The following is a 22,029-nucleotide window of genomic DNA, read 5'->3' on the forward strand; positions in this document are numbered from 1 at the left end:
TACCTTCTTGGATTGACCAAGGTTTACATGGCGAGCATCGTCGATGATCGAGAAGACGATTACTCTCCCGGAACACCTGGTCAGGAGTTTCCGTGTAAATATTTCTTTTTTCATATTTTTTCTTGTTTTAATGAATTTGAGTTTGGATTATGATGTTGACAATTTTGTTATTTTTGCTTTTTCTAAGATCAAATTTCGTGAAGTTGCTTTGAACGACGTTTGAAATTTGCTACCTATTACTGAAATGAGTGAATATGGCTGTATGTTTCTGTGGTACGGTAGAAAAGTGGAACGGAATTTCCGACATGTCAAAAGACACAAACGTCCCTATAAACATTTATTCCCGGACCACCTTAAGCAAGTGAAGATGAAGATCTTCTCAAAATGTAAGTAAATACGTTATTTCAGATTTGTTTGTTACTTTCCAAATCATGAAAGTCTTTTTCCTTTATGGGACATGAGAGAAAGATAGTTTTGGCTAATATGATTCGACAGTTTCTAAATTAAAATGTTGGATATTTCCTTGAAAATACAATTTATCAGGATATGAAGTGTATAAACATTCTTGATCTTGTCATAAAAAGAAACAATTTATTCTAATAAATAAGATAAAGATATATCTTTTTGTGAAGGCGTCTATAAAAGACAAAGACGTGAATAGCCCCTTTCAAAGTAAATGTAGAAACAGTATGGTATAGCCATGCAATGCATCAAACTGTATCATACAGCCTCTTCGTTCTTCTTTGTATGTATGGGGCTAGTGCACCTCTCCGATTTTGACAGTTCTTTTGATAACTTTGTAAATTCTTCAGTTGCCTCATCAGTTTCAAAATTTAGACCCATTTCATCCATGACGAGAACTAGAAGGACTAACCAGCTGTATCATGCAGTGTATTTCATTGTTCTGCTCTACTCTATTTCTAAATTCATACTAAAGGTGTTATCTACTTTTGTTTCATTTGTACACTCCTGTAGCACTCGTCAGTGATGCTAAGGGCCTGAAATGTTCGAATCCGGTTAACCACTAAGGATAATAGAAATTGGTCGAATTAAAAGTTGGAAACCAGATAGCATGAAACGTTTATGCCAAAATGCAGTACGTTTTCTTATCTATAAACAAAGAACAATATTTTAAAAAAAGGTCGAATACATATATACTCTTAACAATGCCAATATTCAAATGAAGAAAAATGAGACATGAAGGTTAATGAAGAAGCCTTAGTGTAAGGCCACCAAAAAGTCTACCACCTGCAATCATAATAGATTGTACAAAAACATACAAGTGAATAGCAGATTTGATACAGATTTTAAGTACAGGGTATTTAGAAAACTATAGCATTGTGGTTTACCTGTAGGCCTCATATTCAGGCCATTGCTGGGTAATTTACAACCATAAACCGGTTTGGTTGTATTTTATTCAGGCGTCATTACATTTATGCATCATCATTTACCAGTCACACAAGCAAATGCGATCATTGCCTATCTTTATTGTCTTACAGAAGCCAAATACACTTTACTCTCGGTATTGTGTTTTCAGATTTGTGAGATCTGAAGTTCAACGAAACATGATAGCCTTATCGTGTGACAACGAACCATAGTGTCGAAACGGTAATGTTACGTGATATGATAATACTGCGTATGAAGTACTATAAACTTTCACTGCTCTGGGATGTTTATTCAGAAGATCTAATGAGTGTAATGTTATGCAAAGACAATACTTGTGATATCTTTTCATTGTTTTCACAGTAAAGGCAGTATTGATACATGTGTTGATAAAGTGTGGTCTATACCGGAGACATGTTATCAAAGAAAGGAATTGGACTGTCTTATATGCTCACTCTAAACAATAGAAGACGTTTTTCATTAGCACATCTTTCTTGTAAAGATTCACGACAAGTAGCACCTCGCAGTATCAGCGACGTGACCAAACACGTCCCGTCCAGCGCCCGTGTGGTCATTTGTGGAGGGGGCGTTTTCGGTACATCTGTGGCATACCATTTAGCAGAGAGAGGATGGAGTGATGTGGTCTTGCTGGAACAGGGCAGGTACATATAGACACAATGAATAGATGCCTTGTTTAGATGTTTATTGGAGCATTTGTACAGGGGGTGTATATACATGCTTGTGTGTATATATGCATAGACACTGTCTGAATATATGTCAAGGATTTTGCATACATTTATGTTCGTGTATAACAATGTGCATAAATCAATTTATATAATGCAGTCTAACGTGCGGTACGACTTGGCATTCCGCTGGTTTGATAGGACAGCTGGGGAAAGATGACATAGACGGGTGTCGATTTCTCAAATACGGTCAACAGTTATACAAGACCCTGGAGAGGAGTCATGGTATAGGTAAGGAGAGGAACCTCACAGGGGAATCGATTCTCTTTCTTGTTAGGTTACCTGACCCGAAGAGCTTAGATAACTTATCACATACCATGGCGTCCGTCATCTGTCGGCCGTATGCCCACCCGTTCGTCAAGAAATCGCATGAATTACTGTCATAAACGATGGAGCAGATTTTGACCAAATTTTATCAGAAGCATCCTGGGGATGGGTAAGTAGTGTTGTATAAACACCAGGCCTGTGGCCCCTTTGGACTAAAAGGACGGGGCCCCATAGGGGAAATAGTGCAAATTATTTAAAATCCTTAATCTCCTGTTGGAATAATTGAATTTTGCTAAACTTTGGTCTTAAGAAAGAATGGTCTTGGACCCTGAAACAGGAAGGTCGGGACCAGTAGGGGATATAATGCAGTTACAAAATAATCCTCTGGTAGGAAGGATTTCATTTTACTGAATGGGCTGAAGCATTATTGGGGAAGGAGAATAGGTTTTATCTACCTTGAGCATTTTAAAAACAAAACCTGCTAGTGGAATGTTAAGATTCTGTCCCAGTTTTATCTGAAGCATTCTTGTGTGCAGATTAATCAATTTTGTATAAACGTGAAGTTTCGACTCCTTTGGGTGGGAAGGGAGTGCCAAAATAGAGCAAATATTTAAATCTGAAAATATTGTATGTGTTCGTTTTGAAAGATTGAATTTTGCCCCTATTTGTGTCTGAAGCATCCTAGGATGAATGTAAATTATTTCTGTGTAAACGGTGCAGGGCAGTGAAATTGTGTCTAATAGGGGAAATGGAAATAACCTGGTTAGCGATACGGGCCCTATGGACCTCTTGTTTTCTCTGAGCGGTGTAATAACATTTTAATTTTGTGCTTATAGTCAACGTAGCTTCTGCGTGTCTAAAAGTTCTCCTAATGTTCATACCGCAATTTTATACCGTGATTTTCAAGTTAAACTTCGTAGTTAATTAACACAGCCGGTAGAGGTGTTCAATGCATACTTCGACACAGTGAAGAGTTTTCTGTGACCAAACTATTCATATCAACCATGTAATATTTTACATTTGGTTCCTGTAGATGTTTTTGATATACTGCCGAGTAACATTAAAACTTGAATCATTCCAATAAATACAATTGTGCTATATGTAAAACGCTAGCTGACTTTATTGTAAATAGGATGGAAACAGTGTGGAAGTTTACTTCTCGCCCAGACAAAGGACAGACTGGTTGCCATTGAGAGGAAACATTCTCTTGCTAAGTAAGACAGAGGAACAAATAAATGTGTATGAGTGATAGATAAGAATGCCTGTGTTAAGTATAATGATTTCAAAAGTTTTTTCACACCAATAAAAGAAATCTGGACCATATTACCTGAAACGTGATTTTTAAGTCTATGAATTCAAATTCACTAACATCTCAGATCAATTTGTTCAAGGGTCTCCCCTACCATTCATTTGAAGGAATTTATGTTTAACATGTATATCTAAGTCTGTGGTAAAATATTATATTTTTTTATGTGTATGAGAACATTTGCCGCTTAGCACGCATGACTTCTTTATTTTCCTATGATGCTGATAATATTTTTCATTCTAATAATAGAAGAGCCGACTCACTGAACAAATACATATATTACTTCCTGTTAATAAACACTTTTAAATATATCATTTTAAGTTCCCATTTTTTCTTGCTTAAATAAGTTGTCAAGGACGCCTAGACTTGTAATAGTACTAGACAATAATATATATGATTCTTTAAATCAAAGGGTAATTGGAGTGGAATCCCATCTAGTATCGCCATCAGAAATCCTTGGATTGTGCCCATGGGTCAAAACCACCGATCTTCAGGTAAATATTTTAGTATCATTATACTTAATTAAAGTGAGTCATAGTAGTTTCATTTTCATGCGGGGCTTGAATGGGATTTACTTTCATTTTTTTACCTGGATATGTAGACGCTGCTTTCGGTTACTGTATTTGAAACATATTATCGTTTTCTGTTACAGTATATCTGTCTATACCATTTAAAATTGCACCATTATCTTACATATTGATTTTCCAGGGTGGGCTCTGGATACCAGAGGATGGAGTGGTGGCTCCGAACGACCTAGTATACGCATACAACAGCGTGGCTAAATCTAAAGGTACGTATAGGCTGTTATATTTGTAATGTTGTTATTTTGTGTGTACGAAATATTTATGTGTCATATACATGTTAGTAATAAAAAATTGCACAAAACACTTTAATTTATCGTCCAAAACACATGGAAACAGTACACCAAAACATAAAGAAAAAGCTTATACTAAAACATGTACAAAAGACAGGCAAATGAATAACACCTACAAATCTAGAATTACATACAGCAGAGCCAAATCATGAACTAAACTGCGTCACACAAGTGTTCTGTTATTCTAGGACTCTTCAGTGCTGTTCAGGTTCTAAATTTATACACCGATGAGGCAACTGAGGAAAAACAAACTTAATGCACCATAATTCTTTTAATTTCTTAATGTTCATATATCCGATATTCCTCACTTTTCATCTACATAGGGGTCCAGGTTTTTGAGGGAGTTAAGTTGGAGGATGTCCACACTACCGACAACAAGGTGACTGGAGTAAAGACATCTCATGGTTACATACAATGTGAATACTTTGTCAACTGCGCTGGACAGGTGAGTTCAATGACCGTTAGAGAATTAAACTATCCTCCAAGGTTGACTTCCAGTTTCAGTTTAGATATCATTAATGACGATTAATGCTCAAAACTTTACTTCAAAGAATAGGTATTTGATTTAGCATTGAAAACATTCATGTGTCTCTTGTACTCTAGTTGATATTTGTCATACAATATGTTATAAAGATATATTTTGATTGTACCTCAGTGGGCCCGGCACCTTGGAGCTAAGACAACCCCTCCAGTCCAGGTTCCCCTCCATTCATGTGAACATTTTTACATTGTGTCGGCGGCTATCCCGAATATGGACTTGATGATGCCAGGTATTTACAAAAAAACATAGAACATTAAAATGTTAGGAATGTTACTACTCTGATTCTATAAATAGACGAGACTAATCTGATGGAGATAATTGTTCTAAGATAATAAGAACAAATGTTGAGGGTGATTAAATATGTTTAGCGACTACCTCGTTATAAATTAAAGTCAGAATCAAATGGATGTATTAAAGTAGTAGGAGAATTTGTATGTTAAAGTAGTGAACGTATTTATCACATATTCGTGTTCTTAAAAACCTGAGATGAAGTGTTGACAAGAATTTATCAGATATATTCATACTATCATGGTATTTTACTATGTAATGATTTAATGTGCCAAAAAACATTCACTGCATAACATTTGTGACTGTAGTATAGAAACAACGACGGTTCGCCCTTAAAATGGCTATTCCATTTGACGGATGACAGTGTCGATAATGAACATAACCAGTATCAGACAGCAACATGCGTAGGAGATGTGATATAGGTGTTATACTGTATCGTTGTAACATCGTTATAAATGGAATTTGAAGCCAAACAGTGCGATATGATATTCATCTGCAAAGAGCAGTAATTTAGAATGACCATAAAATCTATTCAAAGTACGATATTCAATGGGAAGCAAAGAAAATTAATTGACTGTGAAACATCCACTCAGGAATTGAAAGACCTTTTGGTTTGTCTGTTCGTTAACATATGTCGACACCAATATTTAGAGGAGGTTGTATCAAACTTAATTTTGGTATTTATGACAGTGATAAGGGATTACGATGGCTCTATATATGCTCGTGAGTGGAGTGGGGGTCTTCTTGCTGGAGGATTTGAGCTCGAAAGCAAACCCACATTTTCGACTGGCATACCTGAGAAATTTGAATTTCAACTCCTTCCATCGGATTGGAATCATTTTCGTAAGTGTTCTTTCTTTTTTTCAAATATTACTAAATTAACTTGAATAAGCTGATGGACTTCGAGTCTCCGAAGTTTGCCTTGACCTTCATACCACGTTTCAATTAATTCGAATAGTGACCCAGTTCAGAATAACGGATATACTAAACGCTGTTCTAAATTATCGCATATATGAGGTATGTACAATATTTATTATATAAATATAATAGGAAGTTGAGTAAAACATTGAAAACTATCAACTCGAAAAGGCATTTAATGACTAACTCATGGCTAAGGCTATTGACATATCTATGGGAACTAACTACGCCCCACTGTTGGCTGTTATCGTTTTCATACGAGGCTGAATATTTTGAAGAGCTCATCAAAACAGGTCACAAACCCTATGCAACTTTGTTTTTATTTCACTTGGAGGTATATTGGTGACATCTTGTCTTAAAAATGTATTTACCACGTCTATCGTCCATATCCACAAAAATTGGAAATCAAGCACACGACAGACTCTTCTACAATAACAGCTTGTCTTTTCTACAACGAAACCAACATTCACACATTTCCACGATAAGCGTCATGATTTGAATTTCCCTGCGTGAATTTTCCATTTCTCGACAGCAACAACGCTGCATCTCCTGTTTACATATCGCAGTTAATCCGATATTCAATGGACTGTTCCCAATATCACGATTTTCGTCGTCTTGTCAACTGACTGACAAATTCGTAACATCGGGTATCAAAAGATGCATACTGACAAAAATAACTCGGAAGTTTTAGGTCGCCGTGGTGATCTCATTGAGAAATATTCTATTTCTTTGTACGACATGGAGATGGTCGTGGTTGATGCTTGTAAATTTGACTGACCGTTCTGCTATTGTAGACCTTATTCTCTTTTGAGAAGCAAACATTACTTACTAGGATTGACCAAGGATTTTGTCAATGGTCCAGAAGACGCTTACTCTTCCGGAACACCTGATTTTATTCTCCTTGTCCTTTTTATATGAATCTCCTTGTAAATCTTTCTTTTCTTCATGGTTTTCCCAAGCTGTATTGAATTTGAGTTTGAATTATAGTTATGTTGATATGTATTTTTCAAATGCATTTATTTACTATATATCTATGTAACTCTACTTCATTAAACACACATCAACTCATTGAAGCAGCTATTTAAGATATATATCAAACTTTAATAATCCTTACCATTATCTTTCAGAGGTCATGATGGAAGCATTTCTCAATAGATTTCCAGTCATGGAGACGACTGAAGTACGATCACAAATCAACGGTCCAGAAAGTTTTACAGCTGACGGGAACTGCATTCTCGGAGAATCAGCAGAGGTCAATTAGAATACAATTATTTTCATTAGCCACTTTTGTCTTTCTTTACCCTTGCCAAAAATAGCTTATATTTTAAGACACTGACCACATATTCTCTATATGTTTTTCATTGATATTTATTTTTTTATCTTCGTGAGGACATACTTATATTAACATTACTGAATTTCATGTAGGTAAGAAACTACTTCGTCGCGGCTGGTATGAACAGTCTTGGTGTGGTTGGGTCTGCCGGGGCGGGGAGATACATTACAGAGAGTATCGTGGATGGTGTTCCAAGTTCCAGGTTGGATGCCTACCATATACTCAGACACAATAACGTCCATGGCAACAGACGTTTCTTGTTTGAACGCGTGAAGGAGGTTACAGGTTTGCCTCATTTAGAGTGAATTTTAATGAAATCAGCAACAATAAAAAAGGCATGGAGTAGGGAACGTGGTCGCATTCATCCCGTTTCGTCTATGACGTATTGCATAAACAATATTAACATCGTTTACTTAAAAATTATCAGCTGGGAATAACACAAATGCATGCTTTATTTTCGGTTTCCTTATGATTCCCTGCTTCCTTCGTTCATAGCTGTGCTTTCTGCTTTAAGATAGAATGATTGGACCTTCCTCAACATAGTGGAAGTAGCAGTTAAAAAATGTTGCACATGTTCAATTGTAACTATTAGTATTGTGCATTTATTACTAAAGGTGCCTACAAACTACGCTATCCATATACTCACTGGACAAGGGGAAGGAAATTGGAAACATCACCGATACACACGTTACTGGAAGGATCGGGCGCCTGCTTCGGGGACCTACAAGGATACGAACGGCCCTTGTATTTCAAGGGACTGAAAGGTAGATTGTAGACTGTGTATAATAAATTACAGGTACAATCAATCCAATTGCTAGGTATTTTACATCCCCATCCATATTGTACGGCTTTTTAAAAAAATATTATTGAAGATAGAAGAACGAAATGCTATGTGATGTAGCTTCATTCATTATTGGAAATGTACAAATCTAATATGAAATTTCAAAATACTATCCACCGGTATGTTTTCCCCATGAAATTCCTATGAGTATCTCTTTTTATGTTTATCTCAGATCGTATTTATTCTAAGATGACGTCAATCTTTTCCAGATAAACCTTTCGATCCGTACAATTTAGAGGAACCAACATTCAGCAAGCCATCATGGTTTGATGATGTGGAGGCTGAGTATAGAGCATGTAAAGACAGTGTCTGTCTCATAGACACATCATGCTTCACAATGTGTGAGGTTAAGGTATGAACTAACGTAAAGACAGTGTCTGTCTCATAGACACGTCATGCTTCATAATGTTTATAGATTTATGAACATGAACAATAGTCAAAATTACGTGATCATATTGTTAAACAATAGAAATCATATTGAAGCATTTTATGATCGGTGGATATACAAGTTACCAATCCTCTTTCCTAGAAAATATTCAGATATTTTATCAATGTTATCAGTCTGATGGCGGTGAAGCTCTCCAGTATCTCCAGTATTTGTGTTGTAACAACATATCAGGAAAGGCCGGTCATATAACACAGACAGGAATGCTAAACCAGCAAGGGGGATACGTTGTTGACGGCAGTGTCATCTCTTTAGCTCTCAACAGGTATAAAAATAAAGTCTTTATCTTCCAACTGGTATGAAAGCCCTGTCATCGGCTCTCAACAGGTATATAGGTTCTGTCTCCAGCTATATTAGATATAAAAGTTGTCTTTAGCTCCTAACAGGTATAAAAGTCGAATCTTATCTCCAAACTGGTATAAAATGTGAAGTCTTTAGCTCCCAACAGTAATAAAAGTCCCGTCTTCCGATGCCAACGGGTATAAAAATCCTGTCTTAATCACCCAACAAGTAAAAGAAATCCATTCGTTAGCTCATAACAGATGTAAACGTCCAGCCTCTATCTCCCTACAGGTGTAAAAGACCAGCCTCTATCTACCAACAGGTGTAAAAGACCAGTCGTTAGTTTCCAACAGGTGTAAAAGACCAGCCCCTATCTACCAACAGGTGTAAAAGACCAGTCGTTAGTTTCCAACAGATGTAAACGTCCAGCCTCTATCTCCCTACAGGTGTAAAAGACCAGCCCCTATCTACCAACAGGTGTAAAAGACCAGTCGTTAGTTTCCAACAGGTGTAAAAGACCAGCCCCTATCTACCAACAGGTGTAAAAGACCAGTCGTTAGTTTCCAACAGGTGTAAAAGACCAGCCCCTATCTACCAACAGGTGTAAAAGACCAGTCGTTAGTTTCCAACAGATGTAAACGTCCAGCCTCTATCTCCCTACAGGTGTAAAAGACCAGCCCCTATCTACCAACAGGTGTAAAAGACCAGTCGTTAGTTTCCAACAGATGTAAACGTCCAGCCTCTATCTCCCTACAGGTGTAAAAGACCAGCCTCTATCTCCCTACAGGTGTAAAAGACCAGCCCCTATCTACCAACAGGTGTAAAAGACCAGTCGTTAGTTTCCAACAGATGTAAACGTCCAGCCTCTATCTCCCTACAGGTGTAAAAGACCAGCCCCTATCTACCAACAGGTGTAAAAGACCAGTCGTTAGTTTCCAACAGGTGTAAAAGACCAGCCCCTATCTCCCAACAGGTGTAAAAGACCAGTCGTTAGTTTCCAACAGGAATAACAGTACTGTCTTTAACTTCAACAGGTATAACATCCATGTCTTTAACTCCCAACAGGTGTAAAAGCCCTGTCTTTATCTACCAACAGGTATGAAAGTTATGTCTTAAGCTCTCAACAGGTATGGAAGTCAAGTATTTAGCTCTACTCCGAACATTCAAACAAATAACATATTAACATATCAGATGCTATTGCAAGGATATAATGATTTCTGGTAGTTACGAAATTACCCGACACACAATGAGCATTGGACACATCCAACGCCATACCGAACTAAGAAATAAAGTATTAAGTGTCACCCTAATAAGCTTATACACTTGTGGACTTGCGATAATCAGGACGCCGATATACCGGAAACCTCACACTCCGGATAAAAATATTGGGAGGACGGATTTCTGTAACGCTAATTGTACTCACTCGTCTGGAAAATCGAAGTCCAGTTTTGTGAATACTTTTAAGGAATGGAATGACTTTTTATAATGATGTTCCGCATTTTTGTGAGCACGTGAAGAAACATACACTTGCGCTGTGTATAGTCGTAGTGCACCGCTGCCAGATCACAGAGCTAAATGTTCATCCGTGTCACTCATGTCAGGGTTAACAGGGCCTTTATACTGATCAAGTGCGTTCTTTATTTCAAAAGTTTGACAATTAATTATGAATTATTCAATATTTATACATGACAGATTCTTGATTTATAACGGGGAGAAACGTTATTGCTGTTCTACAATGATATTTATCATAATAGTGAACGTTGTCAATAACAAAGATATTATAACGTTAAAAGTAAATCGTTCATGAAAAATAATATACTAACATGATTTATATGTGTGTCATAGAAATACAACTTATTTTTTTTATTAATAACGACGAGGTCGTCATTTCTCAATACTTCTGCACATTAAATAGTCACATGTAGAAAACCACGGCACATATTTCTGTGATATCAGTAAAGCATATGACAGTAAATTGAGAAAAAAATAAAAGATTTTCAGTTTTTAAATTCCTACCTTTTATTGTTGTCATATCTATCGCATTCTGTACACATCTATAACCAAAGCGGTGTCACTTGGTTTTGAAAATAGAAAAGTTCCAAAACAGGGACGTATATTATAGGTAGACTTTTATAGCCTTTCAGAGACATTATTAAGTACTTTGTATCCACAATATTTCAAATAGGGTTCTGTAATTTTCTTCCCTGCCTACAGTTTGATTACTTTAAATGTAAGCAAATCGAAAAGGTTAACAAATGTGTAACTTGAAATATTTGATTTTTTTCTCGTAGATTCCTGATAACAGCAACTACCAACCACCAGCGTCGGATGCTGACCTGGATGAGGCGACACCTTCCCTCGGATGGAACAGTTGATCTTGTCGAAAGTGATTCATCATTTTCTTCACTGACAATTATTGGGCCAAGAAGCGAAGCGTTGATGGGAGATTTATGTGACGTGTCCATGCTGTCCAAAGACTTCCATCCAATGACGTGCAAGGTTAAGATACCGTTTCATGTATATTTTAGATAATGTTCCATGTTTACTTTGATAATTGTGTCTAAGCATCCTTTAAACGATGGTTTAGCACCTGCTTGGACATTTGTGAATCTCGCTCTTAGTGATTGCTGATGAAGGTCGGCTTACAAATTTACGGATTTATTGTAGTTTTTGATAAAAAGCCTAAGTTAAGTCGTTTGTTTGTCGCATTCAAATTGAAGTGATGTATGTATTATGACGTGAAAGTATCGAATACAATAAAAAGGGTTCATAAGTACAGTCATGTTTTCTAATGTGGAATTAAAAAGCTTCATTTTTATCTATTTTCAGGTTTTAGATGTTGGATTTTCCTGTGAAACCGTCACCATGAGGATACCATTGGCAGGAATTGATGCCTTCACTCTACATATCCCAACAAAGGTAGTAACTTGCTGATTGAGTTGGTTACAAATTTATAGCAATAGTTCTATTATACATGTAGTTGAGATACCTGCTATAATCATTACGATTGGTGTTACTACATTCTACAGGGAACAACTTATACCAACAGCATTTGTAAATTAATAATCTAAAAATGAAGTTAATTATGATATAAAGAAAGTCTATACAGTGTGTAATAAAAGATGAAATAATGCTTTTTTTTTGTTGCAGAATACGCTGCATGTGTATGAAGCTTTAAAGGAAAATGGAAAGAAATACAACATTAAGGAAGGAGGCCATTATGTCTTAAAACATCTTCGTCTTGAGAATAAAATCGCTTCTCAGGAGGAAGACATTTCGTCTTCAACAACACCATTAGAGTGTGGGAAGTCTTCTACCGTCTGTTTAGAGGTAACGTTTACTATCTATAACCAATCTATATTTCAATAGTAGTTTTTAATTCCAAGAGTAATATAAGGTAGACAAACATCAAAATGTTTCAAATAGCTGCCTGTACTAATGGTATATGCAAGAACAACAAGAATATAATGATAATCCAAACTCAAGTCCAAAAGATTTACATGGAGACACCTGAAAAATTACATCGAAAATAAGGTCAGGTGTTACGAAAGCTTAAGCGTCTTTTGCTTCATCGGCAGCACCCACCATATAAATATTGATGAATCCAATTAAGTAATATAACGTTCTCAAATGAGAACATGGTATACATCAATGGAATCAACAGACAAAGTAACGAGCATCAAATACATCCGGCTTCATATCGGAAAAAAAAAAATTACGATATTTCTCGATGAGATCTCTATGATCACACAAAAAATAACCCAATTATAACTTTTCAAGTCTTCTGTTCTATCTTTTTTTCTTTTTTGAGTTCGGGCATCATAATTTCTAAATGAAACTCATGTTCTGACCCGACTTTACAGTTATTGTAATAAACATTAAGTATTTGTTAAAAATGTAAAACCACATCCTTTTTACTAAGAATTTGTTGTTGTAAGAAAAATAGAATCACATGATAGTTTTTGGCTTCATCAACAATGAGGTAACATTCGATATACTTTCACTTTTAGATAAGATTTCAATACATGTTACTAATGAGGTTTTTCTTACGTTTCAGAAAACTAATTCCTTTCTGGGTAGAGAAGCGTTAGAACTGCAGACAAGAAATGGAAAGAGTAAACAACTTGTCCATTTGACCTTGAAAGACTTTAACATTGAATGCGACACCTGGCCGTGGGGTGGAGAACCTATATACCGGAATGACCAGTGTGTAGGTTCAACGTCTTCGTGTGGGTTCAACTTTGACCTTCGGAAAGTTATTTGTTTAGGTTACGTCAACACCACTTCAGAACAAGATGGTGAAAATATGGACAACTACAAACTTGCTATTGGTACAAAGATGTACAATGTGACCGTGGTAGTGTAACTTAAATGTTATTTCGTGGAAAGCAAATTTGACATATCATACCAGATGTTTTAACTCTGCACCTATGTCCAATTACTGAACACAAACGATAGACATTCAAGTTTCGTATCCCACGAAAATCCCTGCTAATATCTACACATCTTGGTTAAAATACCTTTGTCTTATAATAACGACAGTCGGCTTTAGATTCATGTGTTGATGTAAGATATCCAACATGAAAATTAATTACAATAACTTATGTAACATAAGAAATCTTATACATAAGGACGAAATTTTAACACAAGGTATCTTATATCGTATATATTGTAAACAGCATTTCGTTCAGTGTTTAATGGTTAAAAATGACCAGCTTTGCTATTTGAATAAATGTACTCTCAACTACTTTTGAAGTATCTCCCCGTCTAGATTTCGACTTTTCCTGCCCCAACTTTGGATTTCCCTCTTACGCCTTCTAGGTTTAACAATTAGGCCCTTAATCAATTACAAGTCCTAGAAAGACGAAACGGCTGTATGATGTAGCATCACTTACGAGTCCTAGAAGGACGAAACAGCTGTATGATGTAGCATCACTTACGAGTCCTAGAAGGACGAAACAGCTGTATGATGTAGCATCACTTACGAGTCCTAGAAGGACGAAACAGCTGTATGATGTAGCATCACTTACGAGTCCTAGAAGGACGAAACAGCTGTATGATGTAGCATCACTTACGAGTCCTAGAAGGACGAAACAGCTGTATGATGTAGCATCACTGACGAGTCCTAGAAGGACGAAACAGCTGTATGATGTAGCATCACTGACGAGTCCTAGAAGGACGAAACAGCTGTATGATATAGTATCACTGACGAGTCCTAGAAGGACGAAATAGCTGTATCATATAGCATCACTGACGAGTCCTAGAAGGACGAAACAGCTGTATCATATAGTATCACTGACGAGTCCTAGAAGGACGAAACAGTTGTATGATATAGTATCACTGACGAGTCCTAGAAGGACGAAACAGCTGTATGATGTGGCATCACTGACGAGTCCTAGAAGGACGAAACAGCTGTATGATGTGGCATCACTGACGAGTCCTAGAAGGACGAAATAGCTGTATGAGGCAGCATCACTCACGAGTCGTAGGAAAACAAAACAGCTGTATGATGCAGTTAACTTTATTGTTTGGATGTACTGAATCTAACTTTAAATGTATGTACTTTGTACAATCTACTGTCATTCAGATTCCCGCCCAGTAAGATGTGAATTCGAAGATGGCTGTTTTATTTTTTGTGAAGTGCACAAAATAAAAATTACAGCATTTTCTTTTTATCTTTTTTGACAAGTCAATATTTATTGTCCAAGAACATTTAAACATACATACCATTGGCAGGGTTGGGACCGTGGATTTAGTATCTGTATAAATATGTCATCATGCAAGAGGGCTCTCATTCAACACTCAAATGACATTAATTAATTTATTCATTCTTCAGATCTTTCTATAATTAGTTTGCAATTCATTCATTCATTCATTCATTCATCTATCTGATCTCTCTGTAATTAGTGTGCCATTTAATTCTGTAATTCATTCATTCTGTAATACATTCTTTCAATTTGTAATTCATACATTCATTCCATGTTTTCTATATCTAAGAAAAATAATATACTCAGCAGTTTGCGTTTGACCAGGTAATCTTCAGATCAGGACATATTCTTTCATTTGGAAAATTTTTATTTCATATCCAGTACAGAATCCTGATGCTATGGCAAATTTTTCCAATAACTCAACTGCAGTGTATAAAGATTGACTATTGCCGTCAGATAGAAGGGAGGCGTCGGCAGCATATTGAATAAGAAGTTCACATCATAATAAACGGCAATTTGGACGATATTTTAATAAAGATATGACATAGCAAAATTTGTGATTTTGGCAAATTGCTTATATGGTGACAGGCAAATTACACGTAAAAATTGTAATTTTAAAAAGGACACTACTACACTTCAAAATTGATTGAAGGTCTAGTTCCATAAAGCTACGTTGAATAGTGTTTGTGATTGGTTAAGGAATTAACGGAATAAATGAATCTGACGGTATGTTTCAACTGTACAAGAGAAATACAGAACGGATATCCCAACATACCAGAATATCAAATTCTGTACTAAAAGTGATATGCTCCAGCGGAGGATGGTCAATTCAATGGAAATTTCTTCGAATTAGACGAAGATAAAACGTTCACAGTAATTTCTTTCACTCATTGAAGAAGTAGCATGATCAATTTGTGAAAGTTGTACAAAAGACAAACAAGTGATTAGCATCATTTAATACTTTAAATAAGATAGAATGCAATGACCATTAATACATTAAGCTGTGTCGTACCAATATCTTAATATTCAACTAATATTCTGTCTTACCAAAATCATAAAAATTATTTTTTTCTTAATGGAACAAAGAAGTTATTGAGGGAAATGAGAGAAAGAATCGGCCTTAGAAAGACTAGTGTAACAGCTGTATGATGTAGCATCACTGACGAGTCCTAGAAGGACGAAACAGCTGTATGATGTAGCATCACTGACGAGTCCTAGAAGGACGAAACAGCTGTATGATATAGTATCACTGACGAGTCCTAGAAGGACGAAACAGCTGTATCGTATAGCATCACTGACGAGTCCTAGAAGGACGAAACAGCTGTATCATATAGTATCACTGACGAGTCCTAGAAGGACGAAACAGTTGTATGATATAGTATCACTGACGAGTCCTAGAAGGACGAAATAGCTGTATGATGTGGCAAAAGTACAGAATCCTGATGCTATGGCAAATTTTTCCAATAACTCAACTGCAGTGTATAAAGATTGACTATTGCCGTCAGATAGAAGGGAGGCGTCGGCAGCATATTGAATAAGAAGTTCACATCATAATAAACGGCAATTTGGACGATATTTTAATAAAGATATGACATAGCAAAATTTGTGATTTTGGCAAATTGCTTATATGGTGACAGGCAAATTACACGTAAAAATTGTAATTTTAAAAAGGACACTACTACACTTCAAAATTGATTGAAGGTCTAGTTCCATAAAGCTACGTTGAATAGTGTTTGTGATTGGTTAAGGAATTAACGGAATAAATGAATCTGACGGTATGTTTCAACTGTACAAGAGAAATACAGAACGGATATCCCAACATACCAGAATATCAAATTCTGTACTAAAAGTGATATGCTCCAGCGGAGGATGGTCAATTCAATGGAAATTTCTTCGAATTAGACGAAGATAAAACGTTCACAGTAATTTCTTTCACTCATTGAAGAAGTAGCATGATCAATTTGTGAAAGTTGTACAAAAGACAAACAAGTGATTAGCATCATTTAATACTTTAAATAAGATAGAATGCAATGACCATTAATACATTAAGCTGTGTCGTACCAATATCTTAATATTCAACTAATATTCTGTCTTACCAAAATCATAAAAATTATTTTTTTCTTAATGGAACAAAGAAGTTATTGAGGGAAATGAGAGAAAGAATCGGCCTTAGAAAGACTAGTGTAACAGCTGTATGATGTAGCATCACTGACGAGTCCTAGAAGGACGAAACAGCTGTATGATGTAGCATCACTGACGAGTCCTAGAAGGACGAAACAGCTGTATGATATAGTATCACTGACGAGTCCTAGAAGGACGAAACAGCTGTATCGTATAGCATCACTGACGAGTCCTAGAAGGACGAAACAGCTGTATCATATAGTATCACTGACGAGTCCTAGAAGGACGAAACAGTTGTATGATATAGTATCACTGACGAGTCCTAGAAGGACGAAATAGCTGTATGATGTGGCAAAAGTACAGAATCCTGATGCTATGGCAAATTTTTCCAATAACTCAACTGCAGTGTATAAAGATTGACTATTGCCGTCAGATAGAAGGGAGGCGTCGGCAGCATATTGAATAAGAAGTTCACATCATAATAAACGGCAATTTGGACGATATTTTAATAAAGATATGACATAGCAAAATTTGTGATTTTGGCAAATTGCTTATATGGTGACAGGCAAATTACACGTAAAAATTGTAATTTTAAAAAGGACACTACTACACTTCAAAATTGATTGAAGGTCTAGTTCCATAAAGCTACGTTGAATAGTGTTTGTGATTGGTTAAGGAATTAACGGAATAAATGAATCTGACGGTATGTTTCAACTGTACAAGAGAAATACAGAACGGATATCCCAACATACCAGAATATCAAATTCTGTACTAAAAGTGATATGCTCCAGCGGAGGATGGTCAATTCAATGGAAATTTCTTCGAATTAGACGAAGATAAAACGTTCACAGTAATTTCTTTCACTCATTGAAGAAGTAGCATGATCAATTTGTGAAAGTTGTACAAAAGACAAACAAGTGATTAGCATCATTTAATACTTTAAATAAGATAGAATGCAATGACCATTAATACATTAAGCTGTGTCGTACCAATATCTTAATATTCAACTAATATTCTGTCTTACCAAAATCATAAAAATTAAATGGAAGTTATTGAGGGAAATGAGAGAAAGAATCGGCCTTAGAAAGACTAGTGTATTGTCTATGACCTTTTTGCGCCTCTAACTTCACTCCTTCAGAACACCTAGTCTTACTTTTTTTCGGGATTCTCCATGAGAATCTTGCTTTTGTTCATTCTCTGCCCTAGTTTTAATTTAACAGTGCATATGCATGATGTATATGAAGTAGGCAATTTCAGAGACTTGAGGAATGTTTCCAATAGATGCAGAGTTTTTGTGATCCGAATGCAAAATTAATGACGCATATTTATTGACAATGTGGACAAGTCATGTACGTTTATCAAACCAACTTAACTAGACGGGTTATAGTATAGGGAAGCTTTATAAAAATGCCGATTAATGTCAATACATAGAAAAACTTTGCAACAATTTTGACCCTTGACATCACTGACGAATCCAAGAAGGACGAAACAGCTACCACTACAACTGAATTCATTAATCGGCTGTACCTATTCTGAACTGTATTGAAGGTATTCAATTGTATGTGTTTGTACAGACTTTGATACCGCGGGTAGTAGACACTGCAGTTAGACCTTGGTCCCTGAGGTTTGTCATAACCTGCATGCAAAATTTTCATTCGAATGGTAGCTCCTATTTATTTAGTGCGCGTGTACTTGACATATTTTGATATTAATCAAAATTGAAATTAATTATGACAGTTATTGAAATTTCAATTATAACATACTCTTGTGTGGATTTGATATTAGTTCAACCAATTTGAATCTTCCTCCGTCATTCCCCAGGTTTTGACAATTTGGGATAAGAAAGATCAAACAGCTTTATGATGTACATAATGAAGTTTAAATCCATAATACTATTAAAAGGTGATACTCACTATGTGATATTTTAAATTATAAGATAATGATTATGTAAGGCCTCTTTTTATCGGACAAATTTCTTTATTGAATCCCCGATATACCCATGAATTCTGACGCTAGCCCACAAATAGCGGCGACCTCAATGGAGTCGGATGATCGACATTGACATAGGAAAATTGAATACAACGATATGCTTAAATGTGTTATCTAAATTTGAACTTTTGTCGGTTATGTCAAAATTTCTGGAGCTTCTACGTCACCAGTGATTAAAAGGAGCGTTTTGATTGGCTAAGACGACGTGAGGAACAATTAAGGACAAAATTGTGAGGGATTTTGTTTAATTTCGTTGATATTGAGAAAACTACAACACTTTTATACTCAAATTGTTTTTAGAATGGGAATAGTATACTTGTTTTTATGCACATACCGGAGATCAGATCACACATTTCGTTTTTGCATAATAAACGTCAACGTTGATATTGTACAGTGGGAACATCATACCAACGTCAATGTTGATATTGTACAGTGGAAACATCATATACCACGTCAATGTTGATATTGTACAGTGGGAACATCATACCAACGTCAATGTTGATATTGTACAGAGGGAACATCATACCAACGTCAATGTTGATATTGTACAGTGGGAACATCATACCAACGTCAATGTTGATATTGTATAGTGGGAACATCATACCAACGTCAATGTTGACATTGTACAGTGGGAACATCATACCAACGTCAATGTTGATATTGTACAGTGGGAACATCATACCAACGTCAATGTTGATATTGTACAGTGGGAACATCATACCAACGTCAATGTTGATATTGTGCAGTGGGAACATCATATACCACGTCAATGCTGATATTGTACAGTGGGAACATCATACCAACGTCAATGTTGATATTGTACAGTGGGAACATCATACCAACGTCAATGTTGATATTGTACAGTGGGAAGATCATACCAACGTCAATGTTGATATTGTACAGTGGGAACATCATACCAACGTCAATGTTGATATTGTACAGTGGGAACATCATACCAACGTCAATGTTGATATTGTGCAGTGGGAACATCATACCAACGTCAATGTTGATATTGTACAGTGGGAACATCATACCAACGTCAATGTTGACATTGTACAGTGGGAACATCATACCAACGTCAATGTTGATATTGTGCAGTGAAAACATCATATACCACGTCAATGTTGATATTGTACAGTGGGAACATCATACCAACGTCAATGTTGATATTGTACAGTGGGAACATCATACCAACGTCAATGTTGATATTGTACAGTGGGAACATCATACCAACGTCAATGTTGATATTGTACAGTGGGAACATCATACCAACGTCAATGTTGATATTGTGCAGTGGGAACATCATATACCACGTCAATGCTGATATTGTACAGTGGGAACATCATACCAACGTCAATGTTGATATTGTACAGTGGGAACATCATACCAACGTCAATGTTGATATTGTACAGTGGGAACATCATACCAACGTCAATGTTGATATTGTACAGTGGGAACATCATACCAACGTCAATGTTGATATTGTACAGTGGGAACATCATACCAACGTCAACGTTGATATTGTACAGTGGGAACATCATACCAACGTCAATGTTGATATTGTACAGTGGAAACATCATATACCACGTCAATGTTGATATTGTACAGTGGGAACATCATACCAACGTCAATGTTGATATTGTACAGTGAAAACATCATATACCACGTCAATGCTGATATTGTACAGTGGGAACATCATACCAACGTCAATGTTGATATTGTACAGTGGGAACATCATACCAACGTCAATGTTGATATTGTATAGTGGGAACATCATACCAACGTCAATGTTGACATTGTACAGTGGGAACATCATACCAACGTCAATGTTGATATTGTACAGTGGGAACATCATACCAACGTCAATGTTGATATTGTACAGTGGGAACATCATACCAACGTCAATGTTGATATTGTGCAGTGGGAACATCATATACCACGTCAATGCTGATATTGTACAGTGGGAACATCATACCAACGTCAATGTTGATATTGTACAGTGGGAACATCATACCAACGTCAATGTTGATATTGTACAGTGGGAACATCACACCAACGTCAATGTTGATATTGTACAGTGGGAACATCACACCAACGTCATTGTTGATATTGTACAGTGGGAACATCACACCAACGTCAATGTTGATATTGTACAGTGGGAACATCATACCAACGTCAATGTTGATATTGTACAGTGGGAACATCATACCAACGTCAATGTTGATATTGTACAGTGGGAACATCATACCAACGTCAATGTTGATATTGTGCAGTGGGAACATCATACCAACGTCAATGTTGATATTGTACAGTGGGAACATCATACCAACGTCAATGTTGACATTGTACAGTGGGAACATCATACCAACGTCAATGTTGATATTGTGCAGTGAAAACATCATATACCACGTCAATGCTGATATTGTACAGTGGGAACATCATACCAACGTCAATGTTGATATTGTACAGTGGGAACATCATACCAACGTCAATGTTGATATTGTACAGTGGGAACATCATACCAACGTCAATGTTGATATTGTACAGTGGGAACATCATACCAACGTCAATGTTGATATTGTACAGTGGGAAGATCATACCAACGTCAATGTTGATATTGTACAGAGGGAACATCATACCAACGTCAATGTTGATATTGTACAGTGGGAACATCATACCAACGTCAATGTTGATATTGTACAGTGGGAACATCATACCAACGTCAATGTTGATATTGTACAGTGGGATCATCATACCAACGTCAATGTTGATATTGTACAGTGGGAACATCATACCAACGTCAATGTTGATATTGTGCAGTGAAAACATCATATACCACGTCAATGCTGATATTGTACAGTGGGAACATCATACCAACGTCAATGTTGATATTGTACAGTGGGAACATCATACCAACGTCAATGTTGATATTGTACAGTGGGAACATCATACCAACGTCAATGTTGATATTGTACAGTGGGAACATCATA

The 22,029-nt window shown here is 36.3% G+C and overlaps 1 protein-coding gene across 1 annotated transcript; it reads left to right on the forward strand.

The window, feature by feature from the left end:
• The first annotated feature begins 1,797 nt into the window (after positions 1–1,797).
• LOC132546481 (pyruvate dehydrogenase phosphatase regulatory subunit, mitochondrial-like) lies at positions 1,798–13,587 on the forward strand. Its single transcript, XM_060210200.1, has 17 exons — positions 1,798–2,045; positions 2,227–2,357; positions 3,526–3,607; positions 4,112–4,193; positions 4,408–4,489; positions 4,897–5,018; positions 5,229–5,343; positions 6,093–6,245; positions 7,448–7,572; positions 7,746–7,938; positions 8,268–8,417; positions 8,704–8,846; positions 9,056–9,204; positions 11,513–11,720; positions 12,051–12,140; positions 12,372–12,551; positions 13,279–13,587. The coding sequence occupies exons 1-17, from the start codon at positions 1,798–1,800 to the stop codon at positions 13,585–13,587; spliced, it is 2,562 nt and encodes an 853-aa protein (XP_060066183.1).
• Positions 13,588–22,029: the final 8,442 nt, after the last annotated feature.

Source organism: Ylistrum balloti, unplaced genomic scaffold, assembly GCF_031769215.1.
Source record: "Ylistrum balloti isolate Yb309-2 unplaced genomic scaffold, AGI_CSIRO_Ybal_v1 Utg369892, whole genome shotgun sequence".
Taxonomy (NCBI): Eukaryota; Metazoa; Mollusca; class Bivalvia; order Pectinida; family Pectinidae; genus Ylistrum; species Ylistrum balloti.